Here is a 19,263-nt window from a genome sequence, read left to right as displayed (position 1 = left end):
GACTTGGCCAGAAGGGAAGGGCAGGCGCAGGGCTTGTGCTCTTTGGGAGGTCACGGTCATTTCGTGTAGTTCTGCGAGATCACTAGCTGGTTTGGTGTTAACGCCAGAAAAATGGGATTTCCTCTCGTTTATATTCGCTAATGTGAAGTTAGTATCAATCGTCGCTATGAACACTTGGAAAGCGTTAACTCACAGGATGTCAGACAAAGCTTTATTTTGTTCATTGCCTGCTTTTCTACCCATGAGGCTTTCATTGCTAAAATAATTGATATTGCAGACTCTTTCCAGGGCAGCACATGTAAGCTCAGAGAACTTATGTGGATGTTATTGTAGCTGTCAGGCTTTGTTTACCTTTCATTTCAACATTTTCCTGTCTCCCATTCCTTAGTTTTTTGTGTTTTCCCTTCACCCCGGCTGTTGTTTTATTTCATAACAAAGTGAGTTATGTTCCTGTTAGTTCAATAGTTTTCTCTCATCCTTTCCTCTTATGCTTGATTTGGCTGTTTACGTTCCACTCCATTATTCCCCTGGCCTTATTATGTGCGAGGCCTGCTATTTCGCTCAGCGTGACGTGGGTACGTACGTGCCTGGGGTATGGCATATGCTCGAGGAAGTGCGCTAGAACACGTGCGCTGGTAGCATGACGTCAGAGGCTTTCGCCACTGATGCAGATCGAGGGAAATTGTGACGTGTAGGACTGCCGTCTTGACACATTTTGGTTGCCTTTGCCTCTGTGTATGCAGAATGTACAAGAGGGAGTGTTGTGTTGACAGTTAGACAGCAGGCTTCAGACTGCAGAGGAATAGCAATGTGCCAGTGAGAGGTAACACAACCAGCAATCTGTCTGCTTCAGCCTGTGCACGTTTGCTAGCAAATACTCTTGTCTTTCCCTATTAACTGGGACTCGTCGTTGACAATGCATTTTCTAGAGAAAGACCATTTCTGGAAGAAATTTGTGTCTATAGTCAGTGCAAACATTTCCGAAACAGGAGACCAATCATAGTGTCATATTACTCATATCCAGACCACTGTTGTCTCAGTTTGAGTCTTAAAATTCTCGATCTGGTCTCAGTCTTGCACTGGCCATTTACACATTTCTTTAAAGTGGTCAGGACAGGTGAAAACTAGCAGTATTCCTCAGTTCAACTTGATTTGTTTGATGATTACAATAAGAACCACTTGAAAAAATAACAAATACTAACATTTATTATGTTCCACTGCTTTTGTAAATGACTCCGACTTTATAAACAATGACAATTTTAAAATGATTATTATTTTTTTTAATGTCTTCGTCTTGTCATGGTCGTGTTTTATCTCGGTCTTGACTCCCAAAAGTCTTGATCTAAGTGAGTTTTGGTCCCAGTACGTCTCAGTCTTGGGCGGGGCCGGTTGTATGGGGGGGCTGGGGTGGGCACTCAGACGTGAGTCGTGCCCACCCAATCAAAATGTCGGGAATATCTATTGTAGCGTCACACTGGATATAGAGAATGCATGGAGAGTTGGTCTCACCTACTTTTTTATTGCAGGATTAACGCTTACTGTTGGCCGCAACCACGACGAACAAGCAATCACCAAAACAAGCTGTTTTTCCAACCTCGTTTGTTATCTGCGCGCTTCTGCTCTCTCCTCCAGACACATTCTCGCAGTCGGACATCTGGCCATTAATGACGTCACCAGCCACAACAAAGCATTGCCATATTGAAATGGGGGCAAAACACGAGTCACAAGCAGTTGCTCTGTCGTGCATTGTAGTACAAACGCGTTGAACTTTTGTCTTATTTGCGGTCTTTTTTTCCGTCGGAATGACTAAAAGTTGCCGTGTTGCGGGTTGTAATACAAGGAAGAGTTCGGAACAGCATTTGAAGTTCCTCGTGATACGGTTCCGTGGACCATTCTCGCCAGTGGGAACCTAAATCCAGGCACATTTACATTTGCAGTCGACATTTTATTACTGGTGAGTAAATTTTAATCGATTTTTTTTTTTTTTTTGTCCCAATTAGCTGTAGGATTCAATAGACTAGGCAGTGGTTATTTTTACCGTAACCGACAACTCGCAAAGCGTTATTTTTCTTTTGCCGTGAACTGCTCTGATCGGTCAATCGGTATATTATTGGCCTGGTGGGAATTGGTTATTTTGCCGTGACGTGTTCACGGCTAAATAACGCTGGGTGACTTTATGATGTTTCCGAACTCCACTGCAGGCAATTCCTTTGGATTGTTTATCCAGCTATCAGCTGTGACTTTGTATGGCAGATTTGCAGGCCAGTACACGCCAATTTTAAGTTGTATCGCCTCCTCCCTTCTGTTGGCAGTGACTCGTGATAATAATAAGTCATGTTTAAGACGTTTTTATGAAAAAAAGACGCAAAACACAGCTGAAATATATGAATTTCAGACAACGTTTGTCTACGGATGTTTACATGTGCGTGCCCCCATCTCAAAATGGCGACACGTTGCTATGTGAGATGACGTCATCGTGACATCACGCCGACTGCGAGAATAAGTAGATAAATGAATGAAACAAAAAACAAATAAATCCCCAAAATATTAATGCAGCCTCAACGAGACACAAGCCAGTGTCCTACTTGCGCCGGTCCCAAGCCCGGAGAAATGCAGAGGGTAAAAAAAAGCCTGCATTGAGGGTGCCCCCTCAAGATTTCTTAGTGCCCTCTCTGGTGGGTAAACCTAGATCCTGGTAGTATGGTCAGGGAGTATTGTAAGCTCATGTTGGGTTTTTCCAGGGTAGATCAATGTTTGAAGATATGTGCAAGAAGAACAGTGGTGACCATTGACCTTTACAGATAAGCTTCTATGTTTGGGATCATGATCAGATCCTAGTCTTTGTCCAAATTTGTGCCTTTCCATTAATTTAGAAAGACTAAAGTTAAGGTAATATGTGTAATTATTCAAGGGAAAACCACAAAACCCAAGCACAGATACTGTAAATATTTTTGGCCATCTGTACTTAAGCTGAGCAGCATTGTGACTCGATTCTGGGAACTGCATGAGAAGAACTTTAAGAGCAGACATATCAAACTTCCATGAAATGATCTAATCACACTTTAAAATGATTAAAGAGGTGAACATTGCACTTTTTTCTAACTTCAGATTTAATGACTGTTGAATTCAACCAGTCTTCTTACCCTTTCCACCGAGCCGTCCAGTACGAGACAGATAGGATAGTGTAACATTTCCGCACCACACTCTAAAATGTCATATGTTTCCACCGCCAGTGATTTACCTTTTGGGTAGGAGGCATTACTTGAAGGCGGAGGATGTTGCGTCAGTATGACCTCATATTAAGCGTGACATACTTCCAACGAAGTATACATGATGGAGGACGGTGTTATTTTTCCTCCTCTTTTCTGACTTTTTGTCATTAAAAAAGCAAGACAAGCTGTGTATTAGAGAAGACGGCAGGCAGCAAGGAGGACTTGGCACGATGACGCGACAACAAAAAGAAGGACTTGTTGGGAGAACAAAGACGGTACTTTGCAGTAAGCTAAATGTTCAAAGTAAATATCATGTAAAATCAAAATAACAATTTTACACGTTATACCCTGTTATTGACAAACAGTTCAAATTTATCCCTCATAATTTAAGAAAGGATCACAGAAGTAAGTTGAAAGAATCTGACCTTTCAGCCAGATTGTCGCAATCAAACTGGCCGAACCGCCGGAACCACGCTAGCGCAATTCTAACGACCCGGACCGGTGGAACTCCAACAACCTGGCCAAAAAACCGAACTCCGCGCTTTCGCCTGTTTTATGCTTGTACTGACTACATTCTAAAAGATGGAAAAAGGCTACAAAACACAAGTTGACAATTTATTCCAAGTTAACATCAATCATTCAGCAAGGCAAAACAGCAAAGAAACCCAGGCAAGGAGGAGTGGATCCAGTGTCACCATATCATAAAGGATTCCCAAGATAAAGCGGTGCGTGGGCTGTGGTCCAGGAGAAGGGTTTGTTTAGGTGTTTTTTAGTGTAATTTTCCGATGCGGGGTTGGGCTGATGAGTCCATGTGTCACTGTTGCCACGGCAATCAGATTTGGATATTTTGTCAGCATCAGTGCTGAGTGTTCAAATTTTCACCCGTGGAGCCTTCTTGTCTTGGTTTTACTTGTGGCAAAACAGGATGTCCCGTCATTTGTTCTGGGCCGTCCAGAAGAGCAGATTGTGGTAAAGTGGTACCGGTGGTGGTGCAGATGTGGACTTGTAGATTTCTTGCCAATCACCTGCTTGTCAGCGTCAATCTCACTCAGTCAGCTGCATGACGCGCACATTGGGCTCCTATGGTCAGAAGGCATCCTGTAACTGTTATGCCCTTATCTGCCCGTTGTCTTGGCGCTGCAATTTCCAATCATTCCAAGTCCACAATATCAAATATATTCAGCTTGTTTTTCTTTAACCAAACAAACATTCAAACAGTAAATATGGGAAAGGATACTATTCCCTTCAAACTCGACTGCAATCGTGTGTTGAAGTACGTGTCTTGCTGTGATTATGGAGAGCATTCACTTTCCAACAATTTTCGTCTTAGGTTGGGCAAACGGGAAATGGACGGCATGTGAGCCTAACTTCTCGAGCTCAAACATGCACAACTTCAGCATGTCTGAAGAAACTTTAGGTACTCGTGCAACAAGCTGCGTTGAGGTGATGGAGAAGATGAGCACAAACCACTGACAAATACAGCGTTTTTTTCACCCCCAATTTTTTTTTTTTTTCTTTGTTCATAAGCTGTAATAGTTTGTGCTCTAATAATTGTTGGTTTCTTTTGAACACTTTATGCTAGAGAGAAAATCCTATCATGTGCAACAACTTGTTTTGAAATGCATTATTACGGTAAGTAATGACTTTCTGGTAAGTACAGCTTTTTCTTCTAGTGTAGTGAGGTATTAGTTTGAAAATGTTGCTTCACCTTGATTGTGAAAGTGCAGTTCTTCAAAGTTTTATAATCAGATTTAAATTCTGCTCGATTGGGTTGATCATTTGATTGCAATGAAAGTATTGGAGAATGCTGCTTTGAGTTTAAGCCTTGTGTTGAAAATGCATCAGAGAGGGAGTCGTCCCCGTCGCCAAAGAGTGCACGCTGCCCTTTGTTTTGGGTTCAAAAGAGAAGGAAGTGCTGACCGCATCGACCACAGGCCTTTAACTCACGACGCCAGCACTTTCCTTCACACCTGACCTTCTTATTAGGTCAGCTGTCAATGGATGTTCGGAGGTCTTTTTGACACACACAAAAAAAGAGAGTCAGAAGACGATAAGCTTAGAGTTATAGTATAGCTTGCAGAGCAAAGCCTCGAAATGGGAAAAGAAAATCAATCATGATGTTTGGCCTCATCATATTATTTATATTGCTATATTGGCATAAATACTGAATTTCCCCTACAGGGGGATAATTAGCATAATACATAAAATGAAAATATAGATTTTCCAGGGTCCTTCAAAAATACAATTATGCTAGTTTCACAGCATTTGCAGTCCTAACCAGTAATGGGTGGTACGTCTGCCTCACTGCTCTGATTTTATGATTTCAAATGTCAGCCCCCGTTGTTTCCGAGAGTAGTTGTTAGAGCCCGCTACAGCGGAAACAAGGTTGGACCTCAAAGCAGACAACAACCAAGGGATGTGTTCAAGGATTTATTATATACAAACGAAAATACACGTGATGGCGGAAAAGGTAGTAGGACAGTAGGCCGACGGGGATCAATAATACTAAGCTAAGCGGCAGGCAGACAGCCAATAAGACAACAAAGTAAAACACACTCAAATACCTGCACAAGGTAGAGAATTTCAAAATGACAAGCAAGTGATTATTTCGGCACCCCTCTCTTGGATCGGCTGGGCTTAAATACAGTCTTGATGAGCTTGGATTGGCTGCAGGTGTGATGTCGGGAACGCTACCACAACAAAACACTATCTGACCAACAGAATGTGTCAGATATTTTCATGGCTCAAACACCTTTTGGCATTTTTTTCCATTTAGCCCTTAATACTTAATACTATAACCTTTTCAGTTTATGTCGATTTTAGCGATGCCGGTGGCCAAAGCGTTAGTGTTTTGCCTTAAGGAAGACTGAGTTTCCCATGAGGACCAGCGCACACCCGCATAGTGTCGTAAAATCATGATGGTGGCCTGCAGATGGATTAAACAACATTTTTGTTTCCAGCGGGTGTGTGATGGATGAAAAGTAAAACCCCTAAACCATAGACTTAATAATGATATTGACGGTACATGGGCTGATTAATAGAGGGCCTGCATTGTTGGCGTGTCCGTCAAAGCTGACCAAGTGGAATCACAAAGAGCTTTTTTCGTTGAAATTTCTTGTGAATAAATGCTTAAATCCTTGAATTCTTTATAGATATGGACGTAAAATAGTCTCGATTATTGGTTAAAAGCAAAAAAAAAAAGTGCAGTTAGCATTTATTTTGCATAAATATGTCGAAGTACGATGCTAGCCTGTCAGTCAATTTGGTGGCCGCCTTATGGAAACAGAGCTTTTCCGGTGAAAATGCTTGAGAATAAATGCTTAAATCCCTGAATTCTTTATAAATGTGGACGTAAAATAGTCTCGATTCTTGGTTAAAAGCAGAAAAACTGTGCAGGTAGCATTTATTTTACGTACATATAGCGAACTATGCGGCGAGACAGTAAGGAAATTAGCATATGTAAACAGAGAGCTTTTTCCGTTGAAAATTCTTGTAAATAAATGCTTAAATCCCTGAATTCCTTATAGATATGGACGTGAAGGTAGCATTTAGTTTACGCAAATATTGCGAAGTATAATGCCAATGCTGTCGCGGCTAATTTCTCCCATTGATTTTTTTCACAACGTTTCAAAATGTATGCATGTTTCAAAAAATATAATAATTACCTCGAATCCCCAAACAAATCACTCCTGTGACAATCCTTCCTGTTTGTATGTGGTACAGCTTTCATACTTTTTCAATATTAATCCGGCGTTGGATCGCTGCATTTTTCGCTGCGACAGACTGCGAATAACTGAAGCGGATTGTAGGATGGTCCCCTACTTGAAGGCGTGGTGCGCTGAAGTTCGAATCTGACCCATATCATATCATTATGACGTCTATGCCTAAACCCTAATCCAGTTGTTGCTAAACAATAGCGTATGACGGTTTGCCGTGTGGCTTAGTGTGGCTAACCCCCCAGTTGGAGGGACTCACGCTACAGAGTGAAAGCCGGCCCAATGTTTATTCTTGAGTATCCTTAGCCTCTTTTTTCCCTCCTCGAATAAAACCTTTTGTGTCTGTTGCTCTGTCATTTTGCAGAATTTGCACGAAAGCAAATCTTCCTTTTTTATAATGAATATGGAAAGGGGGAAGTGACGTATGCCGTAAAGCAGTAAGCCCATTTGTAGTTTTCCTTTGTGTGGAAGGGTTCCTGCCATCTTCCTCAAAGTTAATTAGTGCTGGTGAAAGCAATACAGACCCCCTAAAGCTATAAAAGAGGTGTCATTTAACTAGTTCTCACTCGACATATCATCACAAATGTTATGAAAATGCTTTATAAAGGTTGAAAAGTTACCTAGTCTTGCTTTAAATGCTTTGAAAATATTTCACAAAGACTTTTGAAGTATAATTTTTCTAAATTTAACATATAAATTTGATCTCACTCACTTTAGTCAATACATGGTCCACAGCCCATTTTAGACTAACACTGATTAGTTTTTCTACCTACACCCGTGGTCATATGTTTTGAGACATTTCACCATTCTGTTTCAATTTTTTTTGTACAAGATAGTTAGACACTATTACTACTTTATTACTTATTATTATTACCAAGCCACCGGAGTGGAGACCTGAACCACAAACTTTTGGGTTGGGAGACTACTACACTATTCTACCACTGAACCATGCCACAATATATTGTAGAGGCAAGTAGCTGATTATTATTTCCACAATATAGCATATTATTCATATGCATTTTAATGCACCTGGACACAACCAGTATATTTTTTTCTGTTATTGGGTTATATTTTTTCATAAATTTAGTATTGCCCCCACGGGACCTTTTGAAAATTTAGATAGGAAAAGTTCCCCTGTATTAAAACTTTGCAGTCTCCTCAACTGTCACACTTAATTTTGTTGAAGTTAAGCATAGCACACATCTTTGACACACCTGTCTCTTCTCACATTTGTGCGTTGACTAAACATTTCCTCATTTCCACCAGTACTCCCTGTGTGTCTGGTCATGCACTTTACTCAGCCCTCTTTTCTTGAAGTCGCAATGGAAATGCTGTGCAGTGCATTCTTCCGTGACACTTTTTTAGCCAAATGTGCAAGCCGGTGCTCGGATTCTTCGGTCTCCGCGTGCAGTTTTCAGTGTGGGCAGAGGGTGATGAATACAACGGAGAGGAGCGAGGAGGAGTCGGGGGGTGGAGGGGATTGCGTGGGTGAGCGCAGGACTGGAGATAAGGGGAGAGTGGAGGGTTAAGTTAGTGCCTACACACATGGCTCTATCCCACAGCCTCTCTCACGTCTCCCACGCCAGGCCCCTCTAACCTGGCCTAGCTCCTCTTTAAAGTCTGCCTATGCCACCTTCCCACTCCCTGAAGATGTGTACGTCTGCGGAGTGAAGCGGTTTTCCAACTAGCTCACTACACAAGCCTTCAGACAGGATTTTGGGGGGTCTTTCATCTCCTGTGCAGCTTCTCCTCAGATGCATTTGCCTATTTTGTCTTTATTTTTTTCTTTAGACTATTGATTCTTCAGAGTTTCCAAAGTTAAAGAAAATCTGCTTGGTCGGCATGTAAGTTGCATAATAGTCAAAATACTATTTGTTGTTTGGTAAGTATTAAAGTGTTCAAGTTAGTTTCCATGTTCTGGCTATGCTGCCAAATTCCAAAACATGAATTTGGCTTCATTCTTCATTGGTTGATATCATTAAACATTTTCTCTTTTGGTCGCAAGGGCGTAGGTTTGGTCTCTTTATTGGTAGGGATTATACTGTATAACAGCAAAATCTGCATGTAAACTTTTTGCTGGAGACCATAAGGCAAGGCAAGGCAAATTTATTTATATAGCACAATTCAACACAAGGCAATTCAAAGTGCTTTACATCACATGAAGACCATAAAAATCACATTTAAATCAACACAACGTAAAAACCAAGACAAATGATCACATCTAATCACAGAATAAAAATAAATAAATAAAAATAAAACAAAAATAAAAATAAAGCAAAAACTACTACTAATAATAATCATTGAAATCAGCAATGGAGATAAGCACAATAGGAATAGAAGGCAGGTAGGTTGAAATATATAGACAGTTATGGATATGCAGTGCCAAACAAAAGCGTTTTTAGCCCTGATTTAAAGGAGCTAACAGTTTGAGCATACTTCAGACGTTCGGGTAACTTGTTCCAGAGGTGAGGAGCATAATAACTAAATGCTGCCTCACCCCTCTTGGTTCTTGTTCTTGGAACATGCAGAAGACCCGTTCCAGACGACCTTAGGGGTCTAGATGTCTCATAGGAATCTAACAAGTCAAGCATGTATTTTGGTCCAAGGCCATTAAGTGTTTTGTAGACGAGCAGTAGTATTTTATAGTCTATCCTTTGACTCACTGGAAGCCAGTGTAGCGATTTCAAAACCGGTGTAATGTGGTCCAGCTTCCTTGTATTTGTGAGGACTCTGGCTGCAGCATTCTGTACTAGCTGCAGCTTCCTGACTGATTTTTTATCAAGACCTGTAAATATACCGTTGCAGTAGTCCAATCTGCTGAAAATGAATGCATGCATAAGTTTTTCCATGTCTTGTTGAGTCAGAAGCCCCTTAATTCTGGTTATATTTTTTAGGTGGTAATAAGCGGATTTAGTGACGGACTTTAGATGGCTATCAAATTTTAGGTCTGAGTCAATAATTACGCCAAGGTTTCTGACTTGATTTGTAGCTGTTAGTGACATTGTGCTAAGTTGGCTGCTTATCTTTGACCTTTCCTTTTTTGGCCCAAAAATGATCACCTCTGTCTTCTCTACATTTAACTGGAGAAAATTCTGGCACATCCATTCATTGATTTGACGAATGCATTTACTCAGGGAGACTAAGGGACTATAATCATGTGGGGACACAGAAATGTACAGTTGTGTGTCATCTGCATAGGCGTGATAGGAGATATCATACTGTTCCATTATCTGAGCTAACGGAAGCATATAGATGTTAAATAAGAGTGGTCCAAGAATTGACCCTTGAGGGACTCCACACGTGAATTTGGTTCGTTCTGACTGATAGTTTCCAATTGACACAAAGAAATCTCTATCATGTAAATAGGATGTGAACCACTGAAGAATAGTGTCAGTAAACCCTACCCACTGTTCCAATCTGCTGAGTAGTATGTTGTGATCAACCGTGTCAAATGCGGCGCTGAGATCCAATAGTAGCAGAACAGATGATTTGCCTGCATCGGTATTCCGACGAATATCATTTAGGACTTTGATAAGCACGGTCTCGGTGCTGTGTTGTGGCCGAAATCCAGACTGAAATGAGTTAAAAAGATTGTTTTGCATCATAAAAGTCTGGATCTGTTCAAACACAGCCCTTTCGATAATTTTCCCCAGGAATGTCAGATTTGATATTGGCCTGTAATTACTAATGGTTGAGGCATCCAGATTAGGTTTTTTTAGGAGAGGTTTTATTACTGCAGTTTTTAAAGTCTGAGGAAACTCTCCTGTTTGGAGGGAAGTATTTATAATCTGAAGTATGTCTGGGGCTATGCAATGAAAAACAGTTTTGAAAAAGTTTGAAGGAAGGATGTCAAGGCAGCATGTTGTGGGCTTTAATTTCGACACAATTTCTGTTAAAGTGGCATAGTCCAGGAGGCTAAACTGTCTAAGATTGACGTGGGGGACATTTTGGGAGGTGTTTAGTGTAACATTTGTTAATCCGGAGTTGCACACAGCCTGTCTAATCTTTAGTACTTTGTGTGTAAAGAATGCTGCGAAATTATTACAGGACACCTCAGATGCCAATTCCTGAGGTATTGATGCTTGTGGGTTTGTCAGTTTGTCAACAACAGAAAATAGTGTGCGAGTATTGTTGGTGTTTCTACTAATGATCTCTGAAAAATATGATTGTCTAGCATTTTTCAGTTCCTGGTTGTATTTGCGAAGACTCTCTTTGTAGATATCATAAAAAACTAGGAGTTTGTTGTTTCGCCATCTGCGTTCTGCTCGTCTACAAACTTGTTTTTGTTTTATAGCTAGTGTGGCATTTCTCCAGGGTGACCTCTTCTTTCTTGACAAAGTTTTTGTCTTAATCGGGGCAATAGTGTCCATTACAGTCATCACACTGGAACTGAAACTATTTACAAGTTCTTCCACTGGAGCTATTGTAGAGGTTAATGATGAGGCATAGGCCTGTGTGAATAACGCACATGTGTTATCACTTATGTAACGCTTCCTAATCACCACTGTTTCCCTTTTCAGAGGATGGACAGGGGTGGTCATTTTAAACATAATGCAGTAGTGATCAGACAGAGCAACATCATTCACTGTGACCTCAGAGATGTTAAGACCTTTGGATATTATTAAGTCCAGTATGTGCCCTCTGTTATGTGTTGGAACTGTGACATGCTGAGATAAACCAAATGTATCCAAAATATTTAAAAGCTCTCTAGCACATCCTTCTTCAGGATTATCAACATGAATGTTAAAGTCACCCACTAAAACAACACAATCAAAGTCCATGCAGACGGAAGACAGTATTTTGGTAAGCTCATCAAAAAACATTGTGTTATACTTCGGTGGTCTGTAAATTGTTACCAAGGCAGCTCTGCAAGGGCTTTTTAGCTGAATGACAATATATTCAAAGGAATCAAACTGACCACGTGAAATGTGGAGTGGAGTTTGACTTTTGGGGCAGGGGGGGCACAACATATTGATGACCCCGAAATGCAGTGTCAGCAATAAAATTAACTTACCATAATATTTATAGTCATAAGTTGAAAATGAGCATTTTTTTGTTTTTGTTTTTGTTTGTTTGTTTCCCATCATTCTTGAGGAGAACTCCAAATCAGGCTGCTTAGGCCATACTTTTCGCCAAAATTGTCATCCACTGAATATGGTACGCCCGCCGGTGTCGTAGTTAGCCCTGTCAAAAATTGTATCCCCTGGGCAGACCCCAGGGGCGTTACCGAGGGGGCAGTGCCCACCCTTGGACACGCTCTGCCCACCCAAAGAAAACTGGATGTACTACTAACTGCAGTTTGGGCACTGCGTATAGTATCCCATTCATATAGTACTGATGTGTTTTAAGTTTTATCAGGGCTTTTTGTGTGTGTGCGTGTGGGTGGAGGGGTATCAAGTCAACAGCCAATCAAACATGCAGTTGAGGGGAAAAAAATGGACCGCCACATTCAGCAAGTGAAAACGGGTAAATGTAAGTCTGAATATAATGAAAATAATTCACTTAATAATGGTAGGGTCAACTCTATCCTTACAACATAAGTGAATACAATCTAAATTACTTATTTAACTGAACTCATTATATAATGCAAATGAGGTTGCTTAAAAGTTGGTGGGGACAATTTGAGCATCCTGAAAAGTTGTTAGTGTTATGTCCCTACTGTCTCTATGCAAACCTACGCCCTTGCAGATGGAAGAGAGGGCCTGGTGACTATACTTAAGTTCATGCAAAATCCATTTTATGGGTATGGAGACAAATATGTTGACACCAAACTTATCCAAGTTCCACTTTTTGCACTGTAACGCCAAGAAAGAAATTTAGAGGGAACTACCCCACCCAGTCAAAACACTAAGTGTAGTAATATTCAAATTCTGCAATGCATCCCAGATTTTTTTATACCTATTAAAATCAGCAGTTGAACATTATTGTTCCCGTTAGGCTTGTGCACCAGTATTCAAGGTTAGGGTCAAATGATTCACCTTTGTCCTGATTTGTGCACTTGTAACAAAATGACTCACTGCAGATGGCTTTACATTGCAGTCATAAAGTGTAGGAAAAAATTCTATCAAATGCCAAGGGCAGTAACAAAACATTGCGATATGACAAGCTGGGAGGAGACCGGGCAGCCTGACAAGAAAACTCAATAGGTGGATAAGCACCTTCATGTAAATGAGTCAGATATTCTGATCCATGGGGCTGGATGAGCAGATTAATGGTATTGATGAATCCTAATTACAGTCACGCCTAATCAAACGATGAATGCAGGTTGTTGTTAAGGAGGCTGTGTGTGCCTAAATAGACCCAGAGGCTGGATAATACAGTAATAGCCTGTGAGTCATGCGACTGAATGAAAAGGAGGCCGAGAAGTCGGAGTGCAACAGACAGATGACAAAAACTAGTGGAAAAACAACAAGAAGGAATGCCTCCACTGCGGCCTGCCTGCATGCTTCGATCCCCCCTCAATGTTTTTACACCTCCAATTTGAAGCAGCGATGGGATTAGTTGGTGGGATTGTTGGTGTGTATTGTGCGCTGACAGGATAGACAGTCAAATCCCTTTTTCAGCCACCACTACTTATCCTTGTCCCTGTGTTGTCTCTTTCAGGCAGAGGCGCCTCGCTCCACATGCATGTAATCTAGGAGACAAGGAAGAATGAAAGAAGAAATTCTGTGCGGATGAAGGCAGCAGAAACGGGATGACGGGGAAGAATCGGCAGAGGTGAGCGGCAGTAGGGGGATGTGCGGGATCCGAGTTTTAAAATGAACTGAACTTGGCTCCAAAGTGGGGTTGATGTTTGACATTGGCATGTGAATTATTCATCCCCAACTTCAAGCCTGAATTATTGATATCTTTAAAAAAGAAACACAAAGGCGCGCAGGAGGCATGATGCAAGACGGAGAAAAGAATCCTGATTTCGTCATTATGTTCTGTTTTATGGCTAAATGAAATCTCCACCAACTGAAAATTGTGACATTGAATTAGATAAAAGCAAGTTGGTGAGTACAATAAAAGATATGTGTACAATATGTGCTGCAACCAAATGAAGTCATTGACTGACTCACTCAATAGATTATGAGTCTGCTTTAGTTCAGAGGTTTAGCTTGCATACAATACATCCATAGAAACCCAATTAAAAACAAAGAAAATGTATAAAATAAAGATTTAATATCTGAATGTTTAATGTTAAGTTCCGCAGGACAATTCACAATAAGCTGTGATTGCCTGTTTAATTGCAGTGCAACGGTTCACATTGTAGATTTAACTGAGGAGAATGGAATGGAATGGAATGGAATAGAACTTTATTGTCATGGTCAGCAAGAACGTCGTCACCAACTCAATTTGACGTGGCACTCCATTATAAACATATGTAGATGGTATTGTTATTGGAACAATTCCCACTATTTGCCCTATTTCTAATCAGCCTGTGATTGCCAGATGATGATTCCTGGGTTGTTGAGTTCAGCTACACAATAAATTCAATAAATAAATAAATCAAATTTTAACCGCAATTTCGATTTTGGCAGCCATGATTTAAAGCAACACTTATCACCAACAACTTATCAACCAGGAACCCTGGCACACAAAAAAACTACAAATGTGCTGACTGGTTTATGGCATACATCACTTCCCACTTTCCCTATTCGTTATACAGACGGAAGTTGATGTGAACGCTTTCATGCGAATTCTGCAAAGATGGCAGAGCAACAAAATAGACAAAAAGTTTCGACGAAACGACGAAAAAAAGAAAAGGAAAAAGGGAGGCTACCAGGATAAAAGGACACTCAAGAATAAACATTGACCCGGCTTTCACTCGTTGACGTAAACCCCCCCCCCCCCCCCCCCCGCGCCTACGAGTTCGGGTGGGGGCTGGGGGGTCGTTCGGGGAATATGGTACAAAATCAAACGTTTCTTATTTTCAACATCTTCATATGCTATTATTTAGCCACAATTCGATTAATGACCTCATTACTATTCATCTTTCACACAGCCGCTGGAAACAGAAATCCATCTTCAGGCTTCCAGGAGATCAGGATTTTACGACACCGTGCGCTGGTCGTCATTGGAAACGCATGGCAAAACACTCCCGCTTTTGTCCACCTGTGTCACCAAAATCGACCAAAATTACACTACTACTATTACTAAATTACAAGCGAGGGGATGAGTTATTGTCTCGAAAGGGATCCTTGTTTTGTATTCAGGGCAGTGTTGTTTTCGTCTACAATGACGATAACGAAAATATTTCGTCAGCGAACAATTTTTTTTGTGACGATGACGCACTGAAAACTGTGTCTTGGGAGAGTAAAACACAACGAGATGGATGCCAGTTTTCGTCTGACGACACGAGAACGAGATGAAAATTCGCCATTGTTTCCGTCATAAATTCACAATGTGTGATATTTTCTTATTGTATGTGTAGTTAGAACGCATTTAGCAGTGTTTAGTCATGTCACTCGTGACGTGCTGCGCTAACCCCACCCCCTTGCCCCACACACAGGCTTAAGCGTGTGCCCATTCCAGGCTCCTTTTGCGAAACGTGTGATGTTCTGCTTGGCAAGTTTTCTTAGCTATGCCATAATGCTTTAACCGTTAAACGTCTGTGATGAGTGATCATCACACACTGAACTAACGTTAACTCGTTAGCATAGCATTCGCGTTACCATTAGCATTTAGCGCGGTAACTCGTTGTCTTCTTAAACTCTGGGAAAATATTTTACATACAGTTCGTGGCGTCCAGATGAGTTTAATTACCGTAATTTCCTGAATATCATGCACATTTTTTTCCCCCCAAAATCGACTTGTAAAATACTGGGTGCGCATTATACACGGGTACAGGGATAGAGACAGAAATAAATATATACTGTATATAAAAAAAAAATTTTAAATGGCCGTCTCGCCCACCCGGGCGGTATGGTCTCTCCTTTCAAGCTCGGGTCCTCTACCAGAGGCCTGGGAGCTTGAGGGTCCTGCGCAGTATCGTAGCTGTCCCTAGGATTGTGCTCTTCTGAATGGAGACGTCGGACGTTGTTCCTGGTATCTGTTGGAGCCATGCACCCAGCTACTTCAGGGCAAGTGACATTTAAACTAGGGCTGTCAAAATTTTCGCGTTAACGGGCGTTAATTAATTTTTAAAAATTAATCACGTTAAAATATTTGACGCAATTAACACACATGCCCCGCTCAAACAGATTAGAATGACAGCACAGTATCATGTCCACTTGTTACTTGTGTTTTTTGGCGTTTTGTCGCCCTCTGCTGGCGCTTGGGTAAGACTGATTTTAGCACCATGAGCATTGTGTAATTATTGACATCAACAATGGTGAGCTACTAGTTTATTTTTTGATTGAACATTTTACAAATTTTATTAAAACGAAAACATTAAGTGGAATTTTAATATAAAATTTCTATAACTTGTACTAACATTTATCTTTTAAGAACTACAAGTCTTTCTATCCATGGATCACTTTAACAGAATGTTATTGCCAACTTGTTGATTTATTGTTATAATAAACAAATACAGTACTTATGTACAGTATGTTGAATGTATACATCTGTCTTGTGTCTTATCTTTCCATTCCAACAATAATTTACAGAAAAATATGGCATATTTTATAGATAGTTTGAATTGCGATTAATTACGATTAATTATTTTTAAGCTGTGATTAACTTGATTAAACATTTTAATCGTTTGGCAGCCCTAATTTAAACAAGATGTTATATTTAATTAGTTAGACTGTATAACAGTCAAAATACAGATCTTTTCTCCAACATGACAAATAATCATGATTAATAGTTGTGATTACAATATTAGTCAAAATATTTCTGAAATTGACTGCAGGGCTGTCCAAGCTGTAGTCTGTGTGATATATTTTGTTAAGAAACGTCAATGGCAGGTTAGTGGTTAATGTAGCTGATCTATTTCCAGCCCTAATATAGCTATATACTAGTACAGTACAAACAACATCATTTTCAGTATCATGGTTCGTATAGTTCAGGGGTCCCCATCTGCCGGGCCGCTGACCGGTACCGGTCCGTGGCGCATTTGCGACCGGGCCGCAAAGAAAAAAATAATTTAATAACGACCGCATTCTGGCCGAATTAACCCTGTACCCCTGCTTAACACACCAATATCTCTGTCTACTCTAGATATAATACTACGGGATAGATTACAATGTTGTCATAGAAGTCCATTGATTGGAATGCTAGCAGTACATCTTGTTTGTGTATATAATATATCTATGTGCGCTTGTCCTCGATAATAGCGGCCGCGGCGCAGCACATTTGTTCCCGGAAATAATTAGCCCCCACACGAGCGAAGATAACAGGAAAACAGACGTCTTTGGAAATATTTTTACGGCGAAAATGATATTTTTAGGGCGAAAAGGGCACCTGACGAGCCTACAACCTCGAAGACCCACGAACTGCGAAGGAGTGGATTCGTGACCCATTTGTGAATAAACAGAGAGAGATCGCAAATGACGGCGACCTTATTAAACGTTCATTTGAGACAACAACTCTATCGAGGTTCTGGATTAAAGTCATTCTTGAATATCCTGACATCGCGACAAGAGCGTTGAAAACCTTGCTACAATTTCCAACATTGTATCTTTGTGAAGCAGGCTTCTTAATTAATGTTTAACGACAAGGCGAAGTCGTTAATGGTGAGCGCGGTGTGAAGCTGTTGTGTGAAGCTTACATGGCAGGATGAATCTGAGGAGAACTTTTCTACAAGTCCTTCCATGATCAAACGTAAGTTAATATTCCTTTCTTTCAAGAAAGTTTGTAGTGTTTACTTTGGAATCGCTGCATTTGCGCATTTTGTGGCTATGTTTAGCGTTACGCGCATGCGCAGAGCCGCATCGTTGCAATTTTTGATGGGTTGCAAAATTTGTCAGAACACCGGTCTGTGAAAAAAAGACCCAAATAACACCGGTCCATGGTGGAAAAAAGGTTGGGGACCCCTGGTATAGTTGACCACCAGGAGCGTGTATCGGTACCTAATATTATGACTTGCATGTATATTTAAACTAGGGCTGTCAAAATTATCGCGTTAACGGGCGGTAATTAATTCTTTAAATTAATCATGTTAAAATATTTGACGCAATTAACACACATGCCCAACAGATTAAAATGACAGCAGTGTAATGTCCGCTTGTTACTTGTTTGTGGTGTTTGGCGCCCTCTGCTGGCGCTTGGGTCCAAATGATTTTATGGGTTTGGGGAGTGAGCATGGTGTAATTATTGGCATCAACAATGGCGAGCTACTAGTTTATTTTTTGATTGAAAATTTTACAAATTTTAATAAAACGAAAACATTAAGGGGTGTTTTAAAATAAAATTTCTATAACTTGTACTAACATTTGTCTTTTAAGAACTACAAGTCTCTATATCCATGGATCGCTTTAAGAGAATGTTAGTAATGGTAATGCCATCTTGTTGATGTATTGTTATAATAAACAAATACAGTACTTACTGTATGTACCGTATGTTGAATGTACATATCCGTCTTGTGTCTTATCTTTCCATTCCAACAATAATTTACAGAAAAATATGGCATATTTTATAGATGGTTTGAATTGCGATTAATTACGATTAATTAATTTTTAAGCTGTAATTAACTCGATTAAAAATTTTAATCGTTTGACAGCCCTAATTTAAATGTTAACTTCCCATGTCAGCATTGAACCTAAAGTCCCACTGGTTGTTCTTTATTGTAAAATTAATGCTATGCCTATGTTGAATTAACACAACAAATATGTGCTATATGTTTTTTTCTATCTGTTGTCCATACAATATGTTCTCTTTATATTGCAGCTCCTCTCTTTGTGGATTGTAACATATGTCCACAGCCCACACACACAAACAAATGAAAATAAATTCTCTTTTTTGGGTATTTCCTTTAATTGCATCCCTTCTCTGGCGTTGAAAGTGCTACACTCCAGTTTGGACAGAATCCGTAGTGTATGGCATTGAGACCTAGCAACAGAGCATAAAAGCGTATTTCTGTTGGCTGAATAGGCGGATTGATGGAAGGATGGATGATGTTTAGCCTGCGATTCTCTTTGCAGAATGGAATAAAGAGACCTCCAGTCTCCTCCTCCTCTCTCCCTTTCTCTCTCTAAATCTCGCTCTCTGTCTCTCTCCATCTCTCCCTTTTGTTTACTTTGTTATCCCCTTGATGCAGCAGCCAGTGTGACGCTTACGTACATCTTTCTGTGGGTGTAACTGCATGAGTGAGTGTATGTGTGTGTGTAGCTCACGGAGGCACGGGGCCCAGACACTTGGAATCATTTAGTGAGAATCTCGAGTGTGGGAGGAGAGGAATGTGTGCCCAGATA

At 40.5% G+C, this 19,263-nt stretch overlaps 1 protein-coding gene and 1 long non-coding RNA gene across 2 annotated transcripts; one reads left to right on the top strand and one right to left on the bottom strand.

The window, feature by feature from the left end:
• Positions 1-9,050: 9,050 nt before the first annotated feature.
• LOC130919273 (uncharacterized) lies at positions 9,051-11,838 on the bottom strand. The gene has a single exon (XM_057841840.1). The coding sequence runs from the start codon at positions 11,749-11,751 to the stop codon at positions 9,295-9,297; it is 2,457 nt and encodes an 818-aa protein (XP_057697823.1). The 5' UTR covers positions 11,752-11,838; the 3' UTR covers positions 9,051-9,294.
• Positions 11,839-13,295: 1,457 nt separating this feature from the next.
• On the top strand, positions 13,296-18,033 carry LOC130919275 (uncharacterized). The gene is made up of 3 exons (XR_009063932.1): positions 13,296-13,444; positions 13,532-13,645; positions 14,916-18,033. It is a non-coding gene; the product is annotated as an uncharacterized LOC130919275 (long non-coding RNA).
• The last annotated feature ends 1,230 nt before the right edge of the window (positions 18,034-19,263 follow it).

This window comes from Corythoichthys intestinalis, chromosome 7 (assembly GCF_030265065.1).
Source record: "Corythoichthys intestinalis isolate RoL2023-P3 chromosome 7, ASM3026506v1, whole genome shotgun sequence".
Classification (NCBI taxonomy): Eukaryota; Metazoa; Chordata; class Actinopteri; order Syngnathiformes; family Syngnathidae; genus Corythoichthys; species Corythoichthys intestinalis.
The sequence above is the reverse complement of the archived record's forward strand: the minus strand, read 5'-3'. Positions and strand labels throughout refer to the sequence as shown.

Coding starts and splice junctions, on each gene's coding strand:
- LOC130919273 (XM_057841840.1), bottom strand. CDS start 11,751: ATGTTTTTTGATGAGCTTACCAAAATACTGTCTTCCGTCTGCATGGAC.